The sequence below is a fragment of the Thalassophryne amazonica genome, chromosome 2 (assembly GCF_902500255.1).
Source record: "Thalassophryne amazonica chromosome 2, fThaAma1.1, whole genome shotgun sequence".
NCBI classification, from domain to species: Eukaryota; Metazoa; Chordata; class Actinopteri; order Batrachoidiformes; family Batrachoididae; genus Thalassophryne; species Thalassophryne amazonica.
Window position 1 is genome coordinate 150,000,905 of NC_047104.1, and position 22,110 is coordinate 150,023,014.

Consider the following 22,110-nt stretch of genomic DNA (forward strand, 5'->3'; position numbering starts at 1 on the left):
TGGCTGCCCTTCCCGGCCCCTATGCCCTTACGCTACCCTTTTTCTCCTGGTTTCTTCTGGGGCCCTGCATCCTGCACCCCAGAGGGGTCCACGTTATATGGTAAGGTTCTGTACTTATGTCTTGGCCCAACACACCAGCCACAGTAGTGATCGGGTATTTAGCTGTGATCTGGGTCTCTCTATGCGTGGATGGTTATGTGTTTGTGGCCGTCACCACAATTCAGTTTTGGGTGCTCTCAAGGGGATCAAGACTCTGGTGTCCTAGATTAAAGTATGGATGCTCACTAATTAGGCAACAGACTGTTGCTGTCACTGTTTGTTCATGTGTGGTTGTTTGTCCTGGTATGTTGTATGGTTGGGGCCCCGTCTCCTCGGTGTCTCACTTTTCACCACTTCACAGTTATTGCCTTCACCACTTGTCTGTCTTTGTGTTGTTTTGGTGGTCGGCCCTTCCTGATAGAAGTTGTCGGTTGGCTTTGAGTAGGATGTTGTAGGCTGATCGGGAAGGGCGGATGGGGGTCACACATGCACACCACATTCACTCACACACTACATACCTTCTGTCTTGTAAGAATATATTGCATATATGTGTATTAATGTGCATAAATGGTTCTGCCAGAGTGGCATTTACCATTACTATATATGCAAACAGGGGAAAAAAAGAAAAAAAATACAAACAACAGTTATGATCACATGAAACTCACTCACACACTCACACATACACACACACTGGTTGACCATTGTGCTGAAAAGCGTAGCGGGTCTTTTATCCATTGAACTAAAAATATGATGCATAGAAATAAATTTCAGTTATCTCCCCTTGCAGACATTACACCACAATTATTTTCCGTCATGCATGTCTTCATAAGGTGTGCTGACATTGTGAGATGTTTCACAGAAATCCATGAACCAGTTGTGCTTTTAACATTCACGGACAGACACTCAGATGGACAGAGTGATCCTTTATACCCCTGCCAACCTTCACCTGAGGAAGGAATTTAAATGAACACACCAGAAATCAATGTAATTTCCAACTCTGAAAACTTCCTTTGTGTGACTGAACTTCAAAATAATAGTATATGCAAAACATTATCCACTGTTGTTAAAATAAATATGATTTGAAATGTATAACACTGCAGGGTTCTAGTTACAGCAGACAACGCCACAATGCAGTACTGCAAGGAGAAGAGAAGAGGAGGACTTCACTAATTTTCACTACAAAAAGTTAATAGTTTTCATTTGAATTGTTTAGACACTACAAACTGTTTACAAGCCTCAATGTAACAGGAAAGTATGGAAAAACTATTTCAGAATGTTTTTCATCCAACCTGGACAATCAAATCAGTCCATTTTCAGCTCTTTTTCAAACAAGACAATTAGTGGTTATATTGTTTAAAAATATATATATATATATTTAATTCACTTTATACATGCTTCCCTTAGGCAGTATTATTAGACGGTATTGCTTAAATTTTCATTGTTACGCAGATGATACCCAGCTTTATCTATCCATGAAGCCAGAGGACACACACCAATTAGCTAAACTGCAGGATTGTCTTACAGACATAAAGACATGGATGACCTCTAATTTCCTGCTTTTAAACTCAGATAAAACTGAAGTTATTGTACTTGGCCCCACAAATCTTAGAAACATGGTGTCTAACCAGATCCTTACTCTGGATGGCATTATCCTGACCTCTAGTAATACTGTGAGAAATCTTGGAGTCATTTTTGATCAGGATATGTCATTCAATGCGCATATTAAACAAATATGTAGGACTGCTTTTTTGCATTTACGCAATATCTCTAAAATTAGAAAGGTCTTGTCTCAGAGTGATGCTGAAAAACTAATTCATGCATTTATTTCCTCTAGGCTGGACTATTGTAATTCATTATTATCAGGTTGTCCTAAAAGTTCCCTGAAAAGCCTTCAGTTAATTCAAAATGATGCAGCTAGAGTGCTTACAGGGACTAGAAGGAGAGAGCATATCTCACCCATATTGGCCTCTCTTCATTGGCTTCCTGTTAATTCTAGAATAGAATTTAAAATTCTTCTTCTTACTTATAAGGTTTTGAATAATCAGGTCCCATCTTATCTTAGTGACCTCATAGTACCATATCACCCCAATAGAGCGCTTAGCTCTCAGACTGCAGGCTTACTTGTAGTTCCTAGGGTTTGTAAGAGTAGAATGGGATCAGGGAGACAGACACCCTCTCTACTTTTAAGATTAGGCTTAAAACTTTCCTTTTTGCTAAAGCTTATAGTTAGGGCTGGATCAGGTGACCCTGAACCATTCCTTAGTTATGCTGCTATAGACTTAGACTGCTGGGGGGTTCCCATGATGCACTGTTTCTTTCTCTTTTTGCTCTGTATGCACCACTCTGCATTTAATCATTAGTGATTGATCTCTGCTCCCCTCCACAGCATGTCTTTTTCCTGGTTCTCTCCCTCAGCCCCAACCAGTCCCAGCAGAAGACTGCCCCTCCCTGAGCCTGGTTCTGCTGGAGGTTTCTTCCTGTTAAAAGGGAGTTTTTCCTTCCCACTGTCGCCAAGTGCTTGCTCACAGGGGGTCGTTTTGACCGTTGGGGTTTTTACGTAATTATTGTATGGCCTTGCCTTATAATATAAAACGCCTTGGGGCAACTGTTTGTTATATAAATAAAATTGATTGATTGATTGATTATGACCTTTTCAATGTTATTTATTTTATTAACTGCGACTTTGACAGAAACATGCAAAAAAGAACTTTGATATTATTACTTTCTTACTTTCAATGCATCTAAAACCACTAAAAATTAATTAAAATAGGTCTTGCCAATAATGTTTTACTGGTATAAAACTCTATAGCTTCAAGGGATCACATAAATTACCTGGCACTAAAATGTTCCTAGCTACAACCCTGGAACACTGTCATGTTAGAGTCAGATTCTGGCCCATATAATAGGTTATTTCCCAGGTTCTTTAAATGCTTCACTAAATTTCCTTTCATAGCTAGAAGGAAAGCTTATCTTGTCATATTCTGTTCTGGTGCTAAGTGGGAACATAGGTTGAAATAAGTGACTCATAAAACATGATCTATATCACAAAAAAATTCAAGATTTGTTTTTGTTTTATTTCAGAATTTGACATTTTTTATAACTATGGATTCATTATATATACACAAATGTTTTGAGCAGGTTTTTTTTAATAATTTTAACAATTATGGTCCCATTCACTCACGCATCTTCAACCTCTTACTCCAATTAAGGATCACGGGGGAACTGGAGCCTATCCCAGCAGTCACAGGGCATGAAGTGAGTACACCCTGGACAGGGCGACATATAGACAAACAAACAGTCGCACCTGCACGCACCTACGGACAATTTAAAGTTTTCAATCCAACAAAGCTGCATGTATTTGGATGTGGGAGGAAGCCGGAGCACCCCGACAGAACCCATACAACCACAGGGAGAACATGCAAACTCTACACACAAAGGCCACAGGTGGGAATCGATACTGCTGTGAGGCAACAGTGCTAAGCAGTAAACCACTGTGCTGCTTACAATTACAGCCTACAATGCAAAAAAAAGAAAAAGTACCTCAAAATATTTGCTGTTCACAGCATACTGTGTCAAGGAATTTTGACAAGGAAAGCTGATTGGAAGGGAAACATGGGTGGAAAAGATGCACAAACAACAGGGATCACCACAGCCTTGAGAAGATTAAGTAAATCTGATTCAAGAATTTTGGGGAGCTTGACAGGAAGTGCACTGAGGCTGGATTCAGTGCATCAAAACCCAGAATGTATAGACATGTCCAAGAAATGGGCTGTAAGTGTTAGATTCCTAGTTTTTGAGCCACTACTGAACCAGAGACAATGTCAGAATGGCCATAGGAGAAAACATGTTTTGCATTTCATTTGGAAATCAAGCTTACAGAGTTTGGGGGGAAGAGTGGACAGACACAATCCAAGGTGCTTGAAATCCAGTATGAGGTTTCCACAGTTAGTGATTATTTGGTGTGCCATGCCATCTGCTGGTGTTGGTCCACTGTGTTTTATCAAGTCCAAAATAAATACAACCATCTACCAGGAGATTTCAGAGCACTTTAGCCTTCCATCTGTTCACAAGCTATATGGAGGAGGAGGACTTGACAATTTCTCACAGTGCCAAAATTACCAGTAACTGGTTTGATGACCATGGCATCTTTGGACTTGATTGGCTCATTATCCCACACTCCACAGTCTCTATGGGGCATTGTCAAGATGACAATGAAAAACACCAGACCCAACAATACAGACAAATTTGAAGGCTGCTATCAAAGCATCCTTAGCTTCCATAACACCTCAGCAGGCCACAGGCTGATCACCTCAAGCCCACACTGCGCTGATGCAGCAATTCATTCAAAAGAATCCTCAAACATGTATTGAGTGCATAAATGAATATACATTTTATTCATTCGACATGTCCATCCATCCATTTTATGCACCCACTTACTCCATTTAAGGGTCATGTGTGGCTGCAGCCTACACAGTAAAATCACCAGTGTAAAACTAACACTGGCAGTGTTAAATTAACACTACCAGTATACATATTGTCCTACTCTGGCCAGAGTGGGACCATATGTTCACTGTCAGAATTGCAGTCACAGGGTGCGAGGAAGGGTACACCATGGACAAGACACCAGTCTGTTGCAGGGGTGTTCAACATTTCTGTGTTCTAAATCCTTTTTTTCCCCTTAGGGTTGGTCTTATGAAATAGTTTTATATTCTGACATGGGTTTTCTTCTATTCTTTGGAGCTGTAGGCCTAAATTAGCAAAATTTAAAAACACAAAATGTTTGAAAGATTTTTATAGAATATATATAATTTTCATTTTCTGAAAAATCTGAGAAAATGTTGAACATTTTCATGATATTCATTTTTTTTTTCAAATGAATTTGTACAGAACCATTTTAAAATGAATTATGTGTTGGAAAAGGGTGGTTTCCACAACATTTACTTTTGAAAGAGCGTAACATCACAGAAAGTAGCATTATTTTCATTTTTGCTCTGTGTTTACCCGTTCTTTTCTCTCTGTCACTATCTACGACAGGAGAAACTGACATAGTTCTGGTATTGTCATTTGCATCGGTTGATGCAAATGACTGCATCAATAGTGTCATGTTGGGGGCAACACATCACCATTTATATGTGGGGACCAGTGGTTTGCAAATGTTTTAGCGCTTCTTCTTTTCTTTTTTAATGACTGCCTCTCAAGGGGACTACACAAAAACTAATGGACCTGCTCTAAAAGTACTTTCTCACAATATTGGGTTTAAGTGGAACCAAAAATAGACAAGTATTACATTCAAAGTACTGGTGTGAGTCGTACTTGCCAGCAGTGCCTTTTCTAGCCTAAGGGCCTGATTTATAAAGATGCAATATAACCAGTACTTGCGTGGGTATTCAAAAACTGATTTACTAAGAATTATTTTGCACATAACACCAGGGTGGAAATGTGACATACCTAGCAATATGTAAATGAGGATTTGTATAGAACAATTCTAAAATGAATTATGTGTATGAAAAGGATGGTTTCTATAACATTTGTTTTGAAAGAGCATAACATCACATCAAGTAACATTATTTTCATTTGAGCTCTGTGTTTACCTCCTCGCTCTCATTCACTGCGACAGGAGAAACTGGCATAGTACATGTTTTGTCCATTGCATCAATAGTTCTACGGGTTCATGGTGAAGTGGAGTAAAGAATGATTTTCATAAAAATATGTGACATTTTCAGTGACATTTTGTCGAGGGGGTATTTGGGAGAGTCATGCTTAGATGTCGTGTTTTCTTTGCTTTCTCTGCTCCACTATGAATCTGTAACTGATGGCACAACACACAAAAATTACACTTTGTCCCGTTTCAACAACTACGCCACAGATGCCAATTGCACATTGAGAGCTGTCATAGGTGTGTCTTTGTGTCTTCCCTCTCCAGTTATCCCCTTGGCAGGCCACTCATTTTTTTTCAGAAATTCTTACTCCATAAACATTTACACTAGATTACATTTGTGTTTCCATTTCTTATTACTTGATGCAAATGAACTCCAGGACATGCTGTTAAAAAGTAAATAAATAAAAAAATTATTGAGTCCACTTGACTCAAGTCAGTCATGCACTACACAATGATGCAATGAGAATCCATGTTACACGATGATCACAGTGAAATGTACAATGTAATGTACAGTGGGGTAAAAAAGTATTTAGTCAGACCCTGATCGTGCAAGTTCTCCTACTTAGAAAGATGTGAGAGCTCTGTAATTTTCATTATACTGTAGGTACACTTAAACTATGAGAGACAAAATGAGAAAGAAAAATCCAGGAAATCAAATTGTAGGATTTTTAAAGAATTCATTTGTAAATTATGGTGGAAAATAAGTATTTGGTCACCCACAAACAATCAAGATTTCTGGCTCTCACAGACCTGTAACTTCTTCTTTAAGAAGCTCTTCTGTCCTCCACTCGTTACCTGTATTAATGGCACCTGTTTGAACTCATTGTCTGTATAAAAGACACAGCCTCAAACAGTCATTTTCCAAACTCAACCATGGTCAAGACCAAAGAGCTGTTGAAGGACACCAGGAAGAACACTGCAGATGTGCACCAGGCTGGGAAGAGTGAATCTACAATAGTCAAGCAGGTTGGTGTGAATAAATCAACTTTGGGAGCAATTTGTAAGAAAATGGAAGATATACAAGACCATTGATAATTTCCCTCGATCTGGGGTTCCACGTAAGATGTCATCCCATGGGATCAAAATGATCATGAAAACAGTGAACAAAAATCCCAGAACTACATGGAGGGACCTGATGAATGACCTGCACAGAGCTGGGACCAAAGTAACAAAGGTTACACTCTACGCAGAGAAGGACTCAAATCCTGTAGTATTTCACCAGGTTTGCACACACTGCAGCAGGGATTTTGGTCCACTCCTCCATACAGATCTTCTCTAGATCTTTCAGGTTTGGAGTTTCAGCTCCCTCCAAAGATTTACTATTGAGTTCACGTCTGGAGACTGGCCAGGCCACTCGAGGACCTTGAAATGCTTCTTATGGAGATCCTCCTTAGTTGCCCTGGCTGTGTGTTTGAGATCATTGTCATGCTGGAAGACCCAGCCATGACCCTTCTTCAATGCTCTTACTGAGGGGAAGGAAGTTGTTTGCCAAAATCTCGCAATACATGACCCCATCCATCTTCCCTTCAATACGGTGCAGTCATCCTGTCCCCTTTGCAGAAGGGCACCTCCAGAGTATGATGTTTCCACCCCCATGCTTCATGGTTGGGATGGTTTTCTTGGGGTTGTTCTCATCCTCTAAACATGGTAAGTGGAGTTGATTCTAAAAAGCTTTATTCTGGTCTCATCTGACCACATGACCTTCTCCCATGCCTCCTCTGGATCATCCAGATGGTCACTGGTGAACTGCAAATGGGCCTGGATATGTGCTGGCTTGAGCAGGGGGACCTTGCTGTGACTGAGGGAGATTGACAGTCATCTTGTGTTTCTTCCACTTTCTAATAAATAATCATAACAGTAGTTGTCTTCTACCAAGCTGCTTGCCTGTTGTCCTATAGTCCATCCCAGCCTTGTGCAGGTCTACAGTTTTGTCCCTGGTGTCCTTAGACAGCTCTTTGGTCTTGGCTATGGTGGAGAGGTTGGAGTGTGATTGATTGAGTGTGTGAACAGGTGTCTTTTATACAGGTAACAAGTTCAAACAGGTGCAATTAATACAGGTAGAGTGCAGAATAAGAGGGCTTCTTAAAGAAAAATTAACAGGTCTGTGTGAGCCAGAATTCTTGCTGGTTGGTAGGGGTTCAAATACTTATTTGCAGTAGTAACATACAAATAAATTATTAAAAAAATCATACACTGTGATTTCCGGATTTTTTTTTTTTTTTTTTTTAGATTATGTCTCTCACAGTGGACATGCACCTAAGATGAAAATTTCAGACCCCTCCACGATTTCTAAAGCCCCGTTTACACATAGACAGTAACAGCTCCTGGAAGCGTCCCGGAAGAGTTTTTGACCGTCTTAAGGATCACACACCATTGTTAACACCGGCACTAGGTGGCGTGGCTTAGTTCCGGCTTTACCGGGAATCATCGAAAAAATTATTCAACATGTAGAATAATTCCGGGAGCGCTCCCGGAGAATTCGAGTGACGATGGAGACAACGCGAACAACGGCGTTTGATACTTTTTAATCGCCGTTTCATCCTGCCCCTTCCTGTAGTGCAGCAGTTTACACCGCTGTAATTGGCGGCCGGCGTTGTATCCCTAACCAAAGTCGTGTAAAACGGCGATAAAGCCCACATCGGCGTCCTCAAAGGCGTTTTAACCGGCGACAGAGGCAGACAAAACAGCAGCGCTAGCGGACAGTACGCCGTTCCACCTCCCGGTTAACGGCGTTCCAAATGGCCGATAGGCGGCGGTCAATATAAAAACGCTAGCACGCTGCATGCAGGCCTCTCACTCGTGGCCAGCTCCAGATATTTTTGCAGAGAAGCTCCAGTATGCTTCCTAAAAGAAAACTGGCAGCGGCAAGGACTTACCAAGAGGTCTGGTTCAGAAGCAGAGGAGAGCCCTGTGGTGGAGACTAGCAACATGTTGAGGAGGGGAAAAGGAAAGGAGAAGAAAAGGCTGAGGATGAGCTCCCTCCCCCTGCAGTGACAGCTGCTTCAGCCTATTATACTCTGGGGGCGGTGCCTATATGCAAAAGTTCCTGGAGTAACGCAGGATTTGCCTGGATAAATCCAGCGGTACACAGGGCATTTTCGGTGGCAGCAGAACACCGCCGTTCTCACGCGCGTCTCAACCTGCGATTGTAAAGGATAGAACTGGGTATTAACCCCCGTTGCCTGACGTGTGCCGGATGCTACGGTGTCAAAATGCCGCTTTATTCGGCGGATTTAGCGGCGTTTTATCCGCATATTTGCGGCTAGTATGGCGCTCAAAACGCCGGTGAAATGCTCCGCCCCTTTCCACCGCAAAAACAGCCGGAACTACTGCGAACTTCGGTCTATGTACTACCCGCCGACAAAACCGTCTATGTGTAAGAAAGAAGAGAGAGATAGAGAAGAGAGAAGAAATGGTTTGAGAGAGGTGTCAAGGAAGCATTCTTTGTAAAACAGTTGAAACCCAGCCTTAACCGCGGAGCAGGTCTCAGACATGCTTTGTCCCCTGTTTACAATGTGGTACTTAGGTCAAAGCAGTTTCAGTCTTTTGTTCATGGTAATGAGTCATTCACGTCATCAGGAGAGAGTCGTCAAGGGAGCCATCAGGGGAGGCTTCCGTCCTGTCATTAGGAGAGTGCTAACTAGAGCACAATAGGTTCTAATTAGAGCTATTGTTTAGTCACTAGCCTATAGGAGTCAGCCTCTCGGTAGGTGGGGTCTGGTTAGGTTAAAACACTCCAGCTTTTGTTGGCTTCTGGTTTATTCTTCTCTACAAGAGTCAAGACAGAAGTCAGACTACCAGAGCAACAATTTTAGTTGTGGAAGCTTCTGTGATTTGAAGCGAAACGTCCTCACATCAAGCAACCCAGTCCAGTCGAAGATTCAAGCTTCTCTACTACGTCTATGTGTAACCTGGGCTTAAGTGGGAGAACTTGCAAAACCACAGGGTGTTCAAATACTTATTTTCCTCACTGTATTTCTCCTCTATCAATATGCAGTGAATGCTGCCAAGTGCACTCATTTTGGCACTCTCTGAGTGTAAATAAAACCTCCCTGAGTGAAAAAACACAGGTAACTTAAACAAAGTTAGACGTTATTGTCTAAAAATGACTTTTGAGCACAGAGGGTCTGGGGTCATTTACAGAATGGCTGGCATAAAAACAACTGAAAATTGAGTCCAAACAGAAAGTTGTTTCCTGTTTTTGACTGTAACATTGCTATGTTTGAGGCAAAGATCCAGTGGGTTCTGCCAAAAATATATTCTGTACAACTCCAAATCAGCAAAAGATGTGAATAGATGGAAGATGCAAAACAAGAAAAAAAACCTGCAGTGATTGTGACACTTTGAGCACTATTCCAATCCAGATGCAAGATGTTTCAATGTTAATGTGGACAACTTCATTTCATTGGATATACAGTTGCATTGAAAATAATAGGGGTGTTTAAAAAAAGTGAACAAAGTTCAAAAATCCTTAAAATAGCTTTTATTTCCACACATGTGAATTCATTGGGAACACGACGCATTCTAATCCAATTCAAAACAAGAAGAAAAATTGATTACATTTGTTAATTACTTCCCCAAAAGTGAAGAAAAAGGAATATTAACATATAAAATCATTCATGGACTAGCACCTCCCTACCTATCTGTGCAAATTAAACCCTGCAACCCCAGTTCCTTTGAAGTTGTGATGTTGTGTGAAATGTAAATAAAAACAGAACACGAGTTGCAAATCCTCTTCAATTGAATACACCACAAAGACAAGATATTTAATGTTCCAACTGATAAATTTTATTGTTTTTGTGCAAATATTTACTGATATTGAAATGGATGCCTACAACACGTTTCAAAAAAGCTGGGACAGTGGTATGTTTACCACTGTGTTACATCACGTTTCCTTCTAACAACACTCAATAAGCGTTTGGGAACTGAGGACACTAATTGTGAGTGTCATGACTGGGTATAAAAGGAGCATTGTCAGTTAACACAGTTCGTCACTACATCAACAAGTGCAAGTTAAAACTCTACCAAGCAAAGCGCAAGTCATACAACAACAACATCCATAAATGCCGCCGCCTTCTCTGGGCCCGAGCTCATTTGTTCGTTTTGAAATGGACAGATGCAAAGTGGAAAAGTGCTGTGGTCTGATGAGTCCACATTTCAAATTGTTGTTATAAATCATGGACATCGTGTACTCCGGACAAAAGAGGAAAAAGACCATCCAGATTGTTACCAGCGCAAAGTTCAAAAGCCAGCATCTGTGATGGTATGGGGTTGTGTTAGTGCCCATGGCATTGGCAACTTACACATCTGTGATGGCACCATCAATGCTGAAAGGTACATCCAGGTTTTGGATCAACACATGCTGCCATCCAAGCAATGTCTTTTTCAGGGATGTCCCTGCTTATTTCAGCAACACAATGCCAAGCCACATTCTGCATGTGTTACAACAGCGTGGCTTCATAGTAAAAGAGTGCAGGTACTAGACTGCAAAATACGACAACGGAGACTGTTGAACAACTGAAGTCATACATCAAGCAAGAATGAGAAAGAATTCCACCTACAAAGCTTCAACAATTAGTTTCCTCAGTTCCCAAACGCTTATTGAGTGTTGTTAGAAGGAAAGGTGATGTAACACAGTGTACATGTAACACGTAACATGTAACACGTACCACTGTCCCAGCTTTTTTGAAACGTGTTGCAGGCATCCATTTCAAAATGAGCAAAAATTTGCACAAAACAATAAAGTTTATCAGTTTGAACATTAAATATATTGTCTTTGTGGTGTATTCAGTTGAATATAGATTGAACAGGATTTGCAAATCATTGTATTCTGTTTTCATTTACATTTTACACAACATCCCAACTTCACCAGAATAGGGGTTGTACATAGTGGCCTGTGCTCTGCGTTCTCAGGGCATAGGACTACTTTGTGTCCCTAAGGTTAAACAAAAAGTCAAAAGTCCACAGAGCCTTCTCTTATCGCTCGTCTGGTCTGTGGCATGATCTGCCTGCAGCAATAAAACAGTCAGTTTCTGTTGAGTCATTCAAGTTCAGACCAAAGACTCATATTTTCCCTCTATGGCTACCATACTGGTGCAGTATGAAATTGTGTTTCCTCTGCCTTTTAAATCATATTATTAACAACAGAACAGGTCTCAGTCTCACTGCATCTAAATTCTGGGTCTGTTAGTGAAGCACAGGGCTAGCTGCCGGCAACCACTTTAGTAATCTCTGTGCTTTGCTGTTGATTTACTGCTGGTGAACTAAACCCTTAAGTGATGCTATCTCTGGCCGACTGATTCTGCTCTTTTTCTCTCTGTCCGAGTTGCTGTTGCCGGGATCTGAGAAGCTGGTGCTGCTTGCAGAGGACCACACTAACCTGACATTGGTATATGATGTCTGCTATCATAAGTATTGAAGAGCTGAAACTGGAGAGTCTGTACCAAGATGGAAAATTTAGATCTTAATAACTGACTGTTTTTGTGTAGTTTGCAAAAAAAAAAAAAAAAACAAACCCTTGTAACTGTAAGAATGGCCAAAGAAGTGGGTCACCCCTCCAAGTCTAGTCTGCTTGATGTTTCTTCCTCAAAGATGCCAAAGTGAGTTTTTCTTTACCACTGTAGCCTGTGTACTTTCTCAGGAGTGTTGCTGAGGGTAGACTTGACCTGTGATGAGTACCAGCACCCATGAGCCTCGCTTGTTGTTTCCTGTTTTTCTTCTATAATTCAATAATGGACTGGTGGAGCATTTGATTGATGGGATGGTGGTCCTCGCAGCTTTTGTTTACCCCCCAATCAGAGGTGTCAAATCAGAAAGTAAAAGTCCAGCCACATACGTATTTGTTCCATCTTCCCAATAAACCAGCTGATTGTAATTAGTTCAGCTCTTCGGGCAGGTGGATGAGCTAATAATTGAGATCACCTATTTTCGGTGCACAGGTAGAAGCAACACATTGGAGGATTTTTACTTTCTGAAGCTGAAATCTTTAATTTAATCTAAAATTTGAATCTTTGGTAATATTTTGTTGAGTTCAGCTGTTTAATTAGTTTATCTGCTCTGAATTATGAGCTGTGTTTAATAATTCAATTTTAGTCTGTTGTGTGAATGTAAGATTTGGGGGTGTTGTGTTGTGTGTTGTTGTATGCTGTTTCTGTTACTGTATATTGCCACATCAATTCGAAAACAGACATGCCATGAATCTGGTGTCATGCATGTTGTGTAGTGACTTGAAGAAATTGCTTCAGACTGTAACACAAGAAATAATATTCAGGTGGAAATCACTTGTGCAGAAATGTGTAAGCAGATATAAACACTGTGGGGAAAAAAATGAAATATTTGAGCAATTAGCAGTTTGGATAAAATTGTGCATTGATATTTTTGTGAATTTGTACAGATTCAGAGTGTTTTTACAGTTTTTTTTCCACAGTTTTTGCATTTTGTGGCAAGAGGTGTAAAGTTGTACTTATTTGCAGAAATCATCTTTGGCAGAAAACAAACACTGTGGTGCCTCTTGTATGTGCAAACAGGTGGTGTCGGTGGTGACAAAAAACAGAACTTTTTTTTTTCCTGATCTCTCCGCAGTCAGAGTTAAGAACATCACAAATTTAATACAAAGAACTGGCTTGTTGTGTTTCTTTGAAATAACCACGGCGAAATGTGTCAAACTGAAAATTACTCCTCCACTGGCCTCAAGATTTTAGTGTTTTTATCCTGGACTCAAAGCCAACTCATTTTCTGCAAAATCTGAAAGGCTTATATCAGCTTTCTTAAATGTTCAAGAATGATAAGCATTTAATTTTGCTTTGGTATTCAATTTGAAAATTGCACAACATACATGCTCAGATGACTGAAGGGTTAAGAGGTTTAAAAAAGAAAGAAAATACAGACTTGGAGTGTAACAACAACATTGCATTTGAAAAGAAGGTGGCATTAAGAAAAAAGTTAAAAATCAAAGCCGGCAGCTGTGTCTGCAGAGGAAAAGGAACTGATTTATTCATTTATTTATTGATTTATCTGTCAACACAGCAAAACATCCGTAGATATTTTAAGCAAATACAGTGTAAATTGGCTATTTTTCAGAATTGACACTGACATGTTCTGGCATCCTGCATATGCCGAGTCTTTCATTTGAGCCAAAAACAGAATGAAGTGTGACAAATAAATCTTTTCAGCAAGCTGCACATTCTACCAAGTACTTATACAGTGTGCAAGGCTGCAAGTGCTTTGTTTCTCTGGGAAATAATTCTTTTTTTTTTTTTTTACCTTCATGGTCATCTTAGCCAGTAGTTCCTGAAGGTCCATGATGCCTTGCACAAGGCTCAGGAAATCGCTGCAGGTTGGACAAGCTCAACGAAGAAAGAGCAAAAGGATGGAGAGAAAGAGCCAGAGAGAAGAGCATGTACAATATTAGTACTATTGTTGTTATTTTCTAATAAAGTGCACAGCATTTAGCAGCTTTAAGGGCATTTGGTTTTTCTCAATAAAACATACACAAATTCTCAAGATCATTTCTAATCGAGATGATTTGAAGACAAGTAAAAGCAGCATGGTGACTTTGTGGTTTGCATTGTTGTCTCAGCAAAAAGGTCCTGGGATCGTTTCCCACTTGAGCCTATTGGTGTGGAGTTTGCATGTCCTCCCCGTGTGTGCGTGGATTCCCTCTGGGTGCTTCGGCTTTCTCCCATTTCCAAAGACATGCAGGTTATGGCCCGGTCACACTTGCGTTTAGGAAGAGCCATCCATCCATACATCCATACATTTTCTTCCGCTTCATCCGAAGTCGGGTCGCGGGGGCAGCAGCTCAAGCAAAGCCGCCCAGACCTCCCGATCCACACACACCTCTCCCAGCTCCTGCAGGGGAACCCCGAGGCGTTCCCAAGCCAGCTGCAAGATGTAGTCCCTCCAGTGTGTCCTGGGTCTTCCCCGGGGCCTCCTTCCGATGGGACGTGCTCGGAACACCTCTCTAGCGAGGCGTCCAGGGGGCATCCGAAAAAGTTGCCCGAGCCACCTTTCGACGTGGAGGAGCAGCTCCTCCCGAGTGACCGAGCTCCTCACCCTATCTCTAAGGGATCGCCCAGCCACCCTGTGGAGCAAACTCATCTCGGCCGGTTGTACTTGCGATCTTGTTCTTTTGGTTATGAGCCAAATCACATGACCATAGGTGAGGGTCGGAACGTAGATCTATCGTTTAGGAAGATTTGCATATGAATTGCTCACAAAATTGGTTCATATTCGCTAAGCAGGGGTGGTGGCCAAGTGGTTAATACGCTTGGTTCCGGGTTCAAATCCCACCCCTGCCACATTTCTCCATGTAACATGGAGTTGCGTCAGGAAGGGCATCCGGCGTAAAACTTGTGCCAATTCAACATGCAGATCCACCTTGGATTTGCTGTGGCGACCCCGAGTGCAAACAAGGGAGCAGCCGAAAGGACTTACTATTCGCTAAACATCGGTAATATCCATGAAACATGCTTGTATGAGTCGGCCGACATCCGCACATGTCCGCAAGTACCCGCAAAGGCACGTTTTTTGTTGCCAGGATTTTTCGAGCTGCACAAAATTTTGGTTGTGGATGACATCCGCCTTACATACGCAATACATACTCAATCTATGCGCTGTATATCCACTGTTATCTGCAACTGACAGGGTATTGCGGCTTTGCAGCGGAATGGGACAGTGTGTAAAACGGATATATAACGTGCCTATCACATCTAAATTACAAACTACTAGACAGATTGGCCACGAATAAAGCATTTGTATTACGACTGATTTGCAGACAATTAGCAAATGCATAACAAGCAGAAATCGACATACCTTCCAGTCAGTGCCAGTCCAGCTGTGGACACGTACAGATGTAGTTATTGATCCCCAAAGACATAGTGTGATAGTTGCTGCCATCCAACAACATACCAATCAACGTGTCCAACTCCCGCAATTGCTCCAGAGGCTGTGGTGTTGGTGTGAATAGTGATGCCAATGGGCCCGACTGCACTTCTGTTATGACCGCAATGCAAATGCCGCGCACACGCAATACAACCACTGTTGCCTCCACACGTGTGTGATGCATTCTCAATAAATGTGTTATACATCCTTGATTGTTCTTCATATATTCACTATACATTATTAATATATCCGTAATTCATACTGAGACATTTGTCATTTTTGGCCAATTTTGTTGCGGACGACAACGAACGCCCTTAATTTGTATTCTCAATTCATGCGCAATTAATCCTCTCCCCAGTGGGACCTGGCCTTTAGGTGAACTTGGAAATTTGTAACTGTATGAGTGAGTGAGCATGCAAATGCATTTGTCTGTCTACATCTGGCCCTGTGGCAGAATGGCATCCTGACCAGGGTGTACCCCTCCTCCTGTACCGCAATGATTGTTGGGATAGGCTCCAACTCCCCCCTGACCCTTAACTGGAATAAGCAGGTATTAAACATTAACAAATGAATAAATATTACTGTCCTCAAATTCATACCAATATGCAGACTTGGGGAAAGTGCCTGCCTGTTGGGTGTGAGCTGACTCAAACCTCGGGGCCACAGGGCCAGAATTGTTTTGGAATGCAAATTTTCAATAACTACAGATGAGTGAGAGTTGCTGTGAAGAGTTCTACTCATCTCTGTGGCTGCATGTGGTAAAGCTAAATGTGTAAAGCTTGCTAATGGCAGGGGCTGTCAGGGAAAACAGGAAAGTAGTCAGGGTGACAATATACCACTAATTCGTTCATTTTCAGCTGCTTATCCAGGTCTGGGTCATGGAGAACCCTGAGGAATTCCCAAGCCAGTTGGGATATAAAATCCCTCCTTTTCCTAATATAGTCATGTTTTTTTAACATTAAAGAACTGCTGATAGATTCTGGATTGCTATTATAATTTCTAAGTTTTTAATTGTGCAGCCCTATTTGCTGGCTTGTGGGTGGTATTTGATTCTAAGATGTAACTGCCTGCCTTATTGATCAAGTCTTTTATGTGATGACAACAGAGAGGTAACAGCCGGCCAACAAAACATCATTACAGCCTCATTTTATAAAGGCAGAGTAACAGAGAACATTGTTTTTTCTCACTTGGATGCTTTTTACTTTCCCCCCAGAGTGAGCCCAGCACACAATGTACAATGCAGTCTCCATGATACTTACTGCGGTTAAGGTTAGGGCACTGTGTGATGTAGCCATTGGGAGCAAAAATCAGCTTAACATCCTGGATAATACCCTGGCAACAATAGCAGAAAGAGAAAATGAAAGAATTAGAGATGCACATTTTCTGCAATATCACATCATGAGTCAAATTACTGAGAAGAAAGGGCATTAGACATTTTCCAAAGGCATTTGATGTCACCTATAGAGGGTCATGTGTGTTGTTAATGTATTTGGCATTTGTATCAAGTGTTTTATATTCAAGTGTTTCAAAATTTCCTTGATTATGACCATAACCCTCTGAAGTTCACTGACAGGCCATTGTGTCTTAGTGCAGTTTGTATCAGGTTTCTATTAATAGATCAATGACAAAACATCACAGAGACTTTGCTGAATCACTTCCTGAAATGACAAATTCTCAGCTGTGAAATACGTCTTGGCTCCAGATGATTTTTTGCTCACAGTCAATCATAGGGGCTGCAGAAGGTCACATGGACAAAGCTTGTATTCTCCCTGCACTGTCAGCAGACTAACATTGCAGATAATGCCTGCATTGATTTGAAGAATTTTCCAAAATTGCATTTCATATTTTCATATTTGAAGCCAAATTAGTTCTCTGTACACTGCTCCACACAAATGTGTGCTACATATTCTGAAATCTGAGATTGTTACATGGCTCTGAACATTTTGATATGCAACACATGAGCATGACACTAAATGAAGGTACCTTAAAATGGAAATTATTAAAAGTATGGTAAAACTGAGAACATATTCTTGGACCCCAGATAATTAAGGTGGTGGGTGGGGTGATGGTCGAGTGGTAAAACAGTGGGCTTGAGACCAGAAGGTCCTCTGTTCAAACCCCCGTCTGGCGGGAAAATCACCAAGGGGCAAGGTTAGTAATCCCAGAGTTTTTCCCAGTGTGTAGTGAGTGCTTTGCATGGCAGTACCCATTATCGGTGGCCAGTATCAGTGTGTGTGAATGCGAGGTATTACTGTAAAGCATGTTGAGCATCTTAGATGGAAAAGTGCTATATTAATGCTTTCTATTTACCATTTCCCACACTATAACAGTGGTGTGCAGTATAACAGTGGGAGCAGATACGTATGAGCCGATATGGCCATCATTAGCTTCACAGACTTTCATGATGTGCCAATATTTGTATTGAAAAAACACAGAATGACTTCTATGTATAGGTATAGGTATACATTTAACTTCTACTTTACATGTTTAACAGAGATTCCTGACTAACATCTAAATTTTAAAATGAATGGCTGTGTCATGTCAGTGTTGTGCCTTGGCTTATAGAATTCATCAGAGCCTTTCTAGACAATGTTAAAGAGGTAATGCCCTCTAAATCTGATCCACTCCAAAAGTTGATGATTTTCTCTTTGAAATGTGCCACATCCTTCCACCAAGTTTTAAAAAAAATAGCAGTTTTTGTCTAATCCCAGGAGCTCAGTAACAGACAAACAGCACTGAAAATATTACAAAGCATGAAAAACATTTAACTATGTTGGCTACTAACCAGTGGCAGAAGCGCACAGTCAAACCAAGTATGGAATCGAGTAGGAAGCTGTATGCCTGTATGGATGGTAAGCACCCAGGCAGACAACCGATCCACTGCCATTTTGCAAAAGTAACCATCTATCTGCTGCAGCCAGGTGAAACATGGCCTTCTCCAGCTATGGAGGCTTTAACAGTGAGGCACCTCTGTGCTGGGTCGCGCTCAGTCGTTATTTTAAGCAGCTCTACCACTGGTGATTTTGACACCCAATTGTTTACTTTAATGGCTCAAAAAAAATCACATGCCCAATTGGGTATGCTACAGTGTGCAATCTGTGGTAATAGTGGTGTTTTCAATCATAGTGACCAATCTGAATCATTTTGAAAATGAGCCAAAAAAAAGTAACATTGTGATCCATAGAAGTGAATAATCAGATGGAATTTATGCAGATATGGGAGATATTATACATCTTTTACAGACAGCCTTGCTGTTTATTTTGTTCCTGCATGATGAAATGAATAGTATCTGTTCCAATTTCAATTTCAATTTATTAAATTATATAGCGCCATCTCACGACAAAGTCGCCCCAAGGCGCTTCACACAATTCATAACAACACAAAGTAATTTAAAATCAAAAATCAGGAAGGGCATGATAAAAAAGATAAAACACAGTAGAATAAAAAGACGTTACAAGGCAAACAAAAAAACAAATCAGATTAATGATAAGACAGTCTAAAAAAGTGAGTCTTCAGTCTTGATTTAAAAGTCTCCACCATGTCAGAGTGCCTAATAACTGCAGGTAGATCGTTCCAAAGAGTCCGACCATGGTAGGAGAAGGCTCTATACCCCACAAACTTTTTGTTCACCCTCGGAACACACAGAAGCCCTGTGCCCTGCAAACGCAAGGGCCACGCCAGTACGTAGGGCTTAACCAAGTCCGCCAGGTAGGGAGGTGCCAACAACAAGAATTTAAAATCTGATATGGCAGAAACCAGAAGCCAATGAAGGGACGCAAGAATGGGTGTAATGTGGTCAAACGTTCCACTTTGTGTCAAAAGTCTGGCAGCAGCATTCTGCACTAATTGAAGACCCCGAAAGCTAGATTGCGGCGGACCAGAAAATAAAGCATTACAATAATCCAGTCTGGGAGAAATAAATGCGTGTATCAAAGTCTCAGCATCAGCCATAGACAGGATGGAATGAATCCTCGCTATGTTTTGCAGATGTAAGACGGCAGTCTTTGTAATGTCTCTAATGTGGGGGCCAAAGGACAACGTAGGATCAAAAAGTACCCCAAGATTCCTCACTTTGTCCGTATGATGCACAACACACGAACCCAAATTAAGCGCCAGCTGGTCAAATTGATGCCGATGTAAGAACCATCATTTCAGTCTTATCAGAATTCAAGAGTAGGAAGTTAGTAGACATCCAACTTCTCACAGATATAAGGCAATCTTCTAAGGCTTTTATATGGGCAAGATTACCAGCAGTTATCAGCATGTACAGTTGAGTATCATCAGCATATCAATGTTTGATTGTGAATTTGGTTGCAGTTTGATTCATTCATTCAATCATTGATTTTCTGCACTAATCCAGGTCCAGGTCACAGTGGCAGCAGAGCAAACAGCTCAGCCAGTTTCTCAGATGTTAACAGATGCATTTTAGCTCAATAACAAGTTGTTATAAGCACAGGCTTTAGTGCATGGACCCAGTACTGCTGTGAGCATGTCCCCAGTAATCAGCAGTGACCTCAAAATGTTGTATTACACTGTGACATACGAGGTCTGTCCATAAAGTATCGTACCTTTTTATTTTTTTCAAAAACTATATGGATTTCATTCATATGTTTTTACGTCAGACATGCTTGAACCCTTGTGCGCATGCGTGAGTTTTTCCACGCCTGTCGGTGACGTCATTCGCCTGTGAGCACGCCTTGTGGAAGGAGTGGTCCCGCCCCCTCGTCGGATTTTCATTGTCTGGAAATGGCGGAATGAAAAGGACTTTTTTTCCATCAGAATTTTTTCAGAAGCTGTTAGAGACTGGCACCTGGAAACCATTCGAAAAATTTATCTGGCTTTCAGTGAAAATTTTACAGGCTTCACAGAGAATAAGGACTTTAACTACAGGGTTAAGGACCCCTTTAAGGACGGTCGGTGCGCCGCGCTGCGAGCTGTGACGATGCGGCACAAACCACTGGATCATTTCTAAGCTGATGGCTCTGTGGATACGAGACTGTCGTGTGCTCTTTCTCTGGTTATCACAAGACCTGGACATCAGCCATTTTCCGGCAGATTTCACTTTTAACAAGAGATTTTGTCATGGAAAGCCGCGCGGAGGCTTCGCGCGTCACGACCAATTCGCTGATGAAGCAAGACAAAGGAACACCTCCGTTTCGGAGTGTTAGAGGACAAGTTGGGACATGTCTATCTCGGCTTTCAGTGCTTACCAGTCGAGTGAGTATAAAAGAACTTGTGGAGAGCTGGACATGTCCCAAAACTCACGCATGCGCACGAGGGTTCAAGCATGTCTGACGTAAAAACATATGAATGAAATCCATATAGTTTTTGAAAAAAATAAAAAGGTACGATACTTTATGGACAGACCTCGTATAATCTTTGGCTGCTGTTGTGATGAATCAGGACCAATTTCACTGTTTTGGAATCATACAGGCAAAACTGGTAATGGGAAACTGGCCACAGGTCAATGGTTAGTGTCCAAATCTGACACATTTTGAGCACAGAAATCATGAAAAAAGGCTGAAATCAACAAATAAACAAAATGTTCCTCTTCTGAGACATTCCACTACTGAAACACGGTCGGTGGGATGTGAACCTGTAGGCACAATTAAACAAAACCGCAATGCACATGCAACGTTACAAAGCCGTGCCTGGTGGAATCACGTGAAGAAAGACTCTCGATCTTTCCAACCTACAAACCATCTGCTGCTGCACACTTCCCAAGCTTAAGAACCATGCTGTCTCATATGACTGACTCTAAAACCACTGTTCATCCTCAGCTCTCAAACCTGGATGTTCTAAGTTTCACTGCATGAAAAGACACAGGCAGAACATCAGAATGCACCACCTCCAGCTCAGCTGGCACTGACTCCTCTTCGCGATATGTGCCTGAAATCCACAAAGACAGCAAGCTTGGAAGCCCACTGCCTTACAACACAAACTGAGAGCACACACACATGCGGTAAGATGTGTGCTTAGTCAGCGGAGAAGAAATTGTCAGTGTTGCACAGAATGAAAATGACAGTGTGGCTCAGTGACACCTTTCCCAGTGGAGTAATATAGGAGCCCTGACCACACATCAGTGTCGGCGATCAGTCGGTAATTCAGACCAAAGTCACAAAATCTCAAACACTGAGACAAACTGGTTTTCTCACCTTGGGGGACAGAACATTGATTGCTGTTGATTCTGTGGAGGCTTACGTTGGTTTTTACCAAAACTAAAACATGTCTAAACACGTACCCTCAGCCAGTGGTTCCTTACTTTTTATAGAAAACAACATTAAAGCATGACAATAGAAAAAAGTGTGGTGTCAACCTAAATGGCTCTTTAACAAATGAGAGAATTACAAGCTATGATGCAATGTGCAAAACATTTACAAGAATGTATGTGTTCTTGTAAATGAATTGTCTTGTCATGATATTTCAAACTCACTTAGTTTAACTATGTGATCTTGACATATTTTGAGTGTTTTAAGTGATGTTGAGTTGTTTTTTATTGCCAAGGGTATTTCCTGGTGCAGCCAACATAG

General features: G+C 41.3%; 1 protein-coding gene across 1 annotated transcript in view; it reads right to left on the reverse strand.

Annotated features, from left to right (window-relative positions):
- LOC117500647 (protein kinase C-binding protein NELL1-like) overlaps positions 1 to 22,110 on the reverse strand; it is a 905,329-nt gene that overhangs the window by 709,668 nt on the left and 173,551 nt on the right. The window contains exons 3-4 of the mRNA XM_034159400.1: positions 16,840 to 16,912; positions 13,961 to 14,043 (exon numbers count right to left, since the gene is read on the reverse strand). Coding sequence (XP_034015291.1) covers positions 13,961 to 14,043; positions 16,840 to 16,912 — 156 coding nt within the window. The remainder of the gene's footprint in view (positions 1 to 13,960; positions 14,044 to 16,839; positions 16,913 to 22,110) is intronic.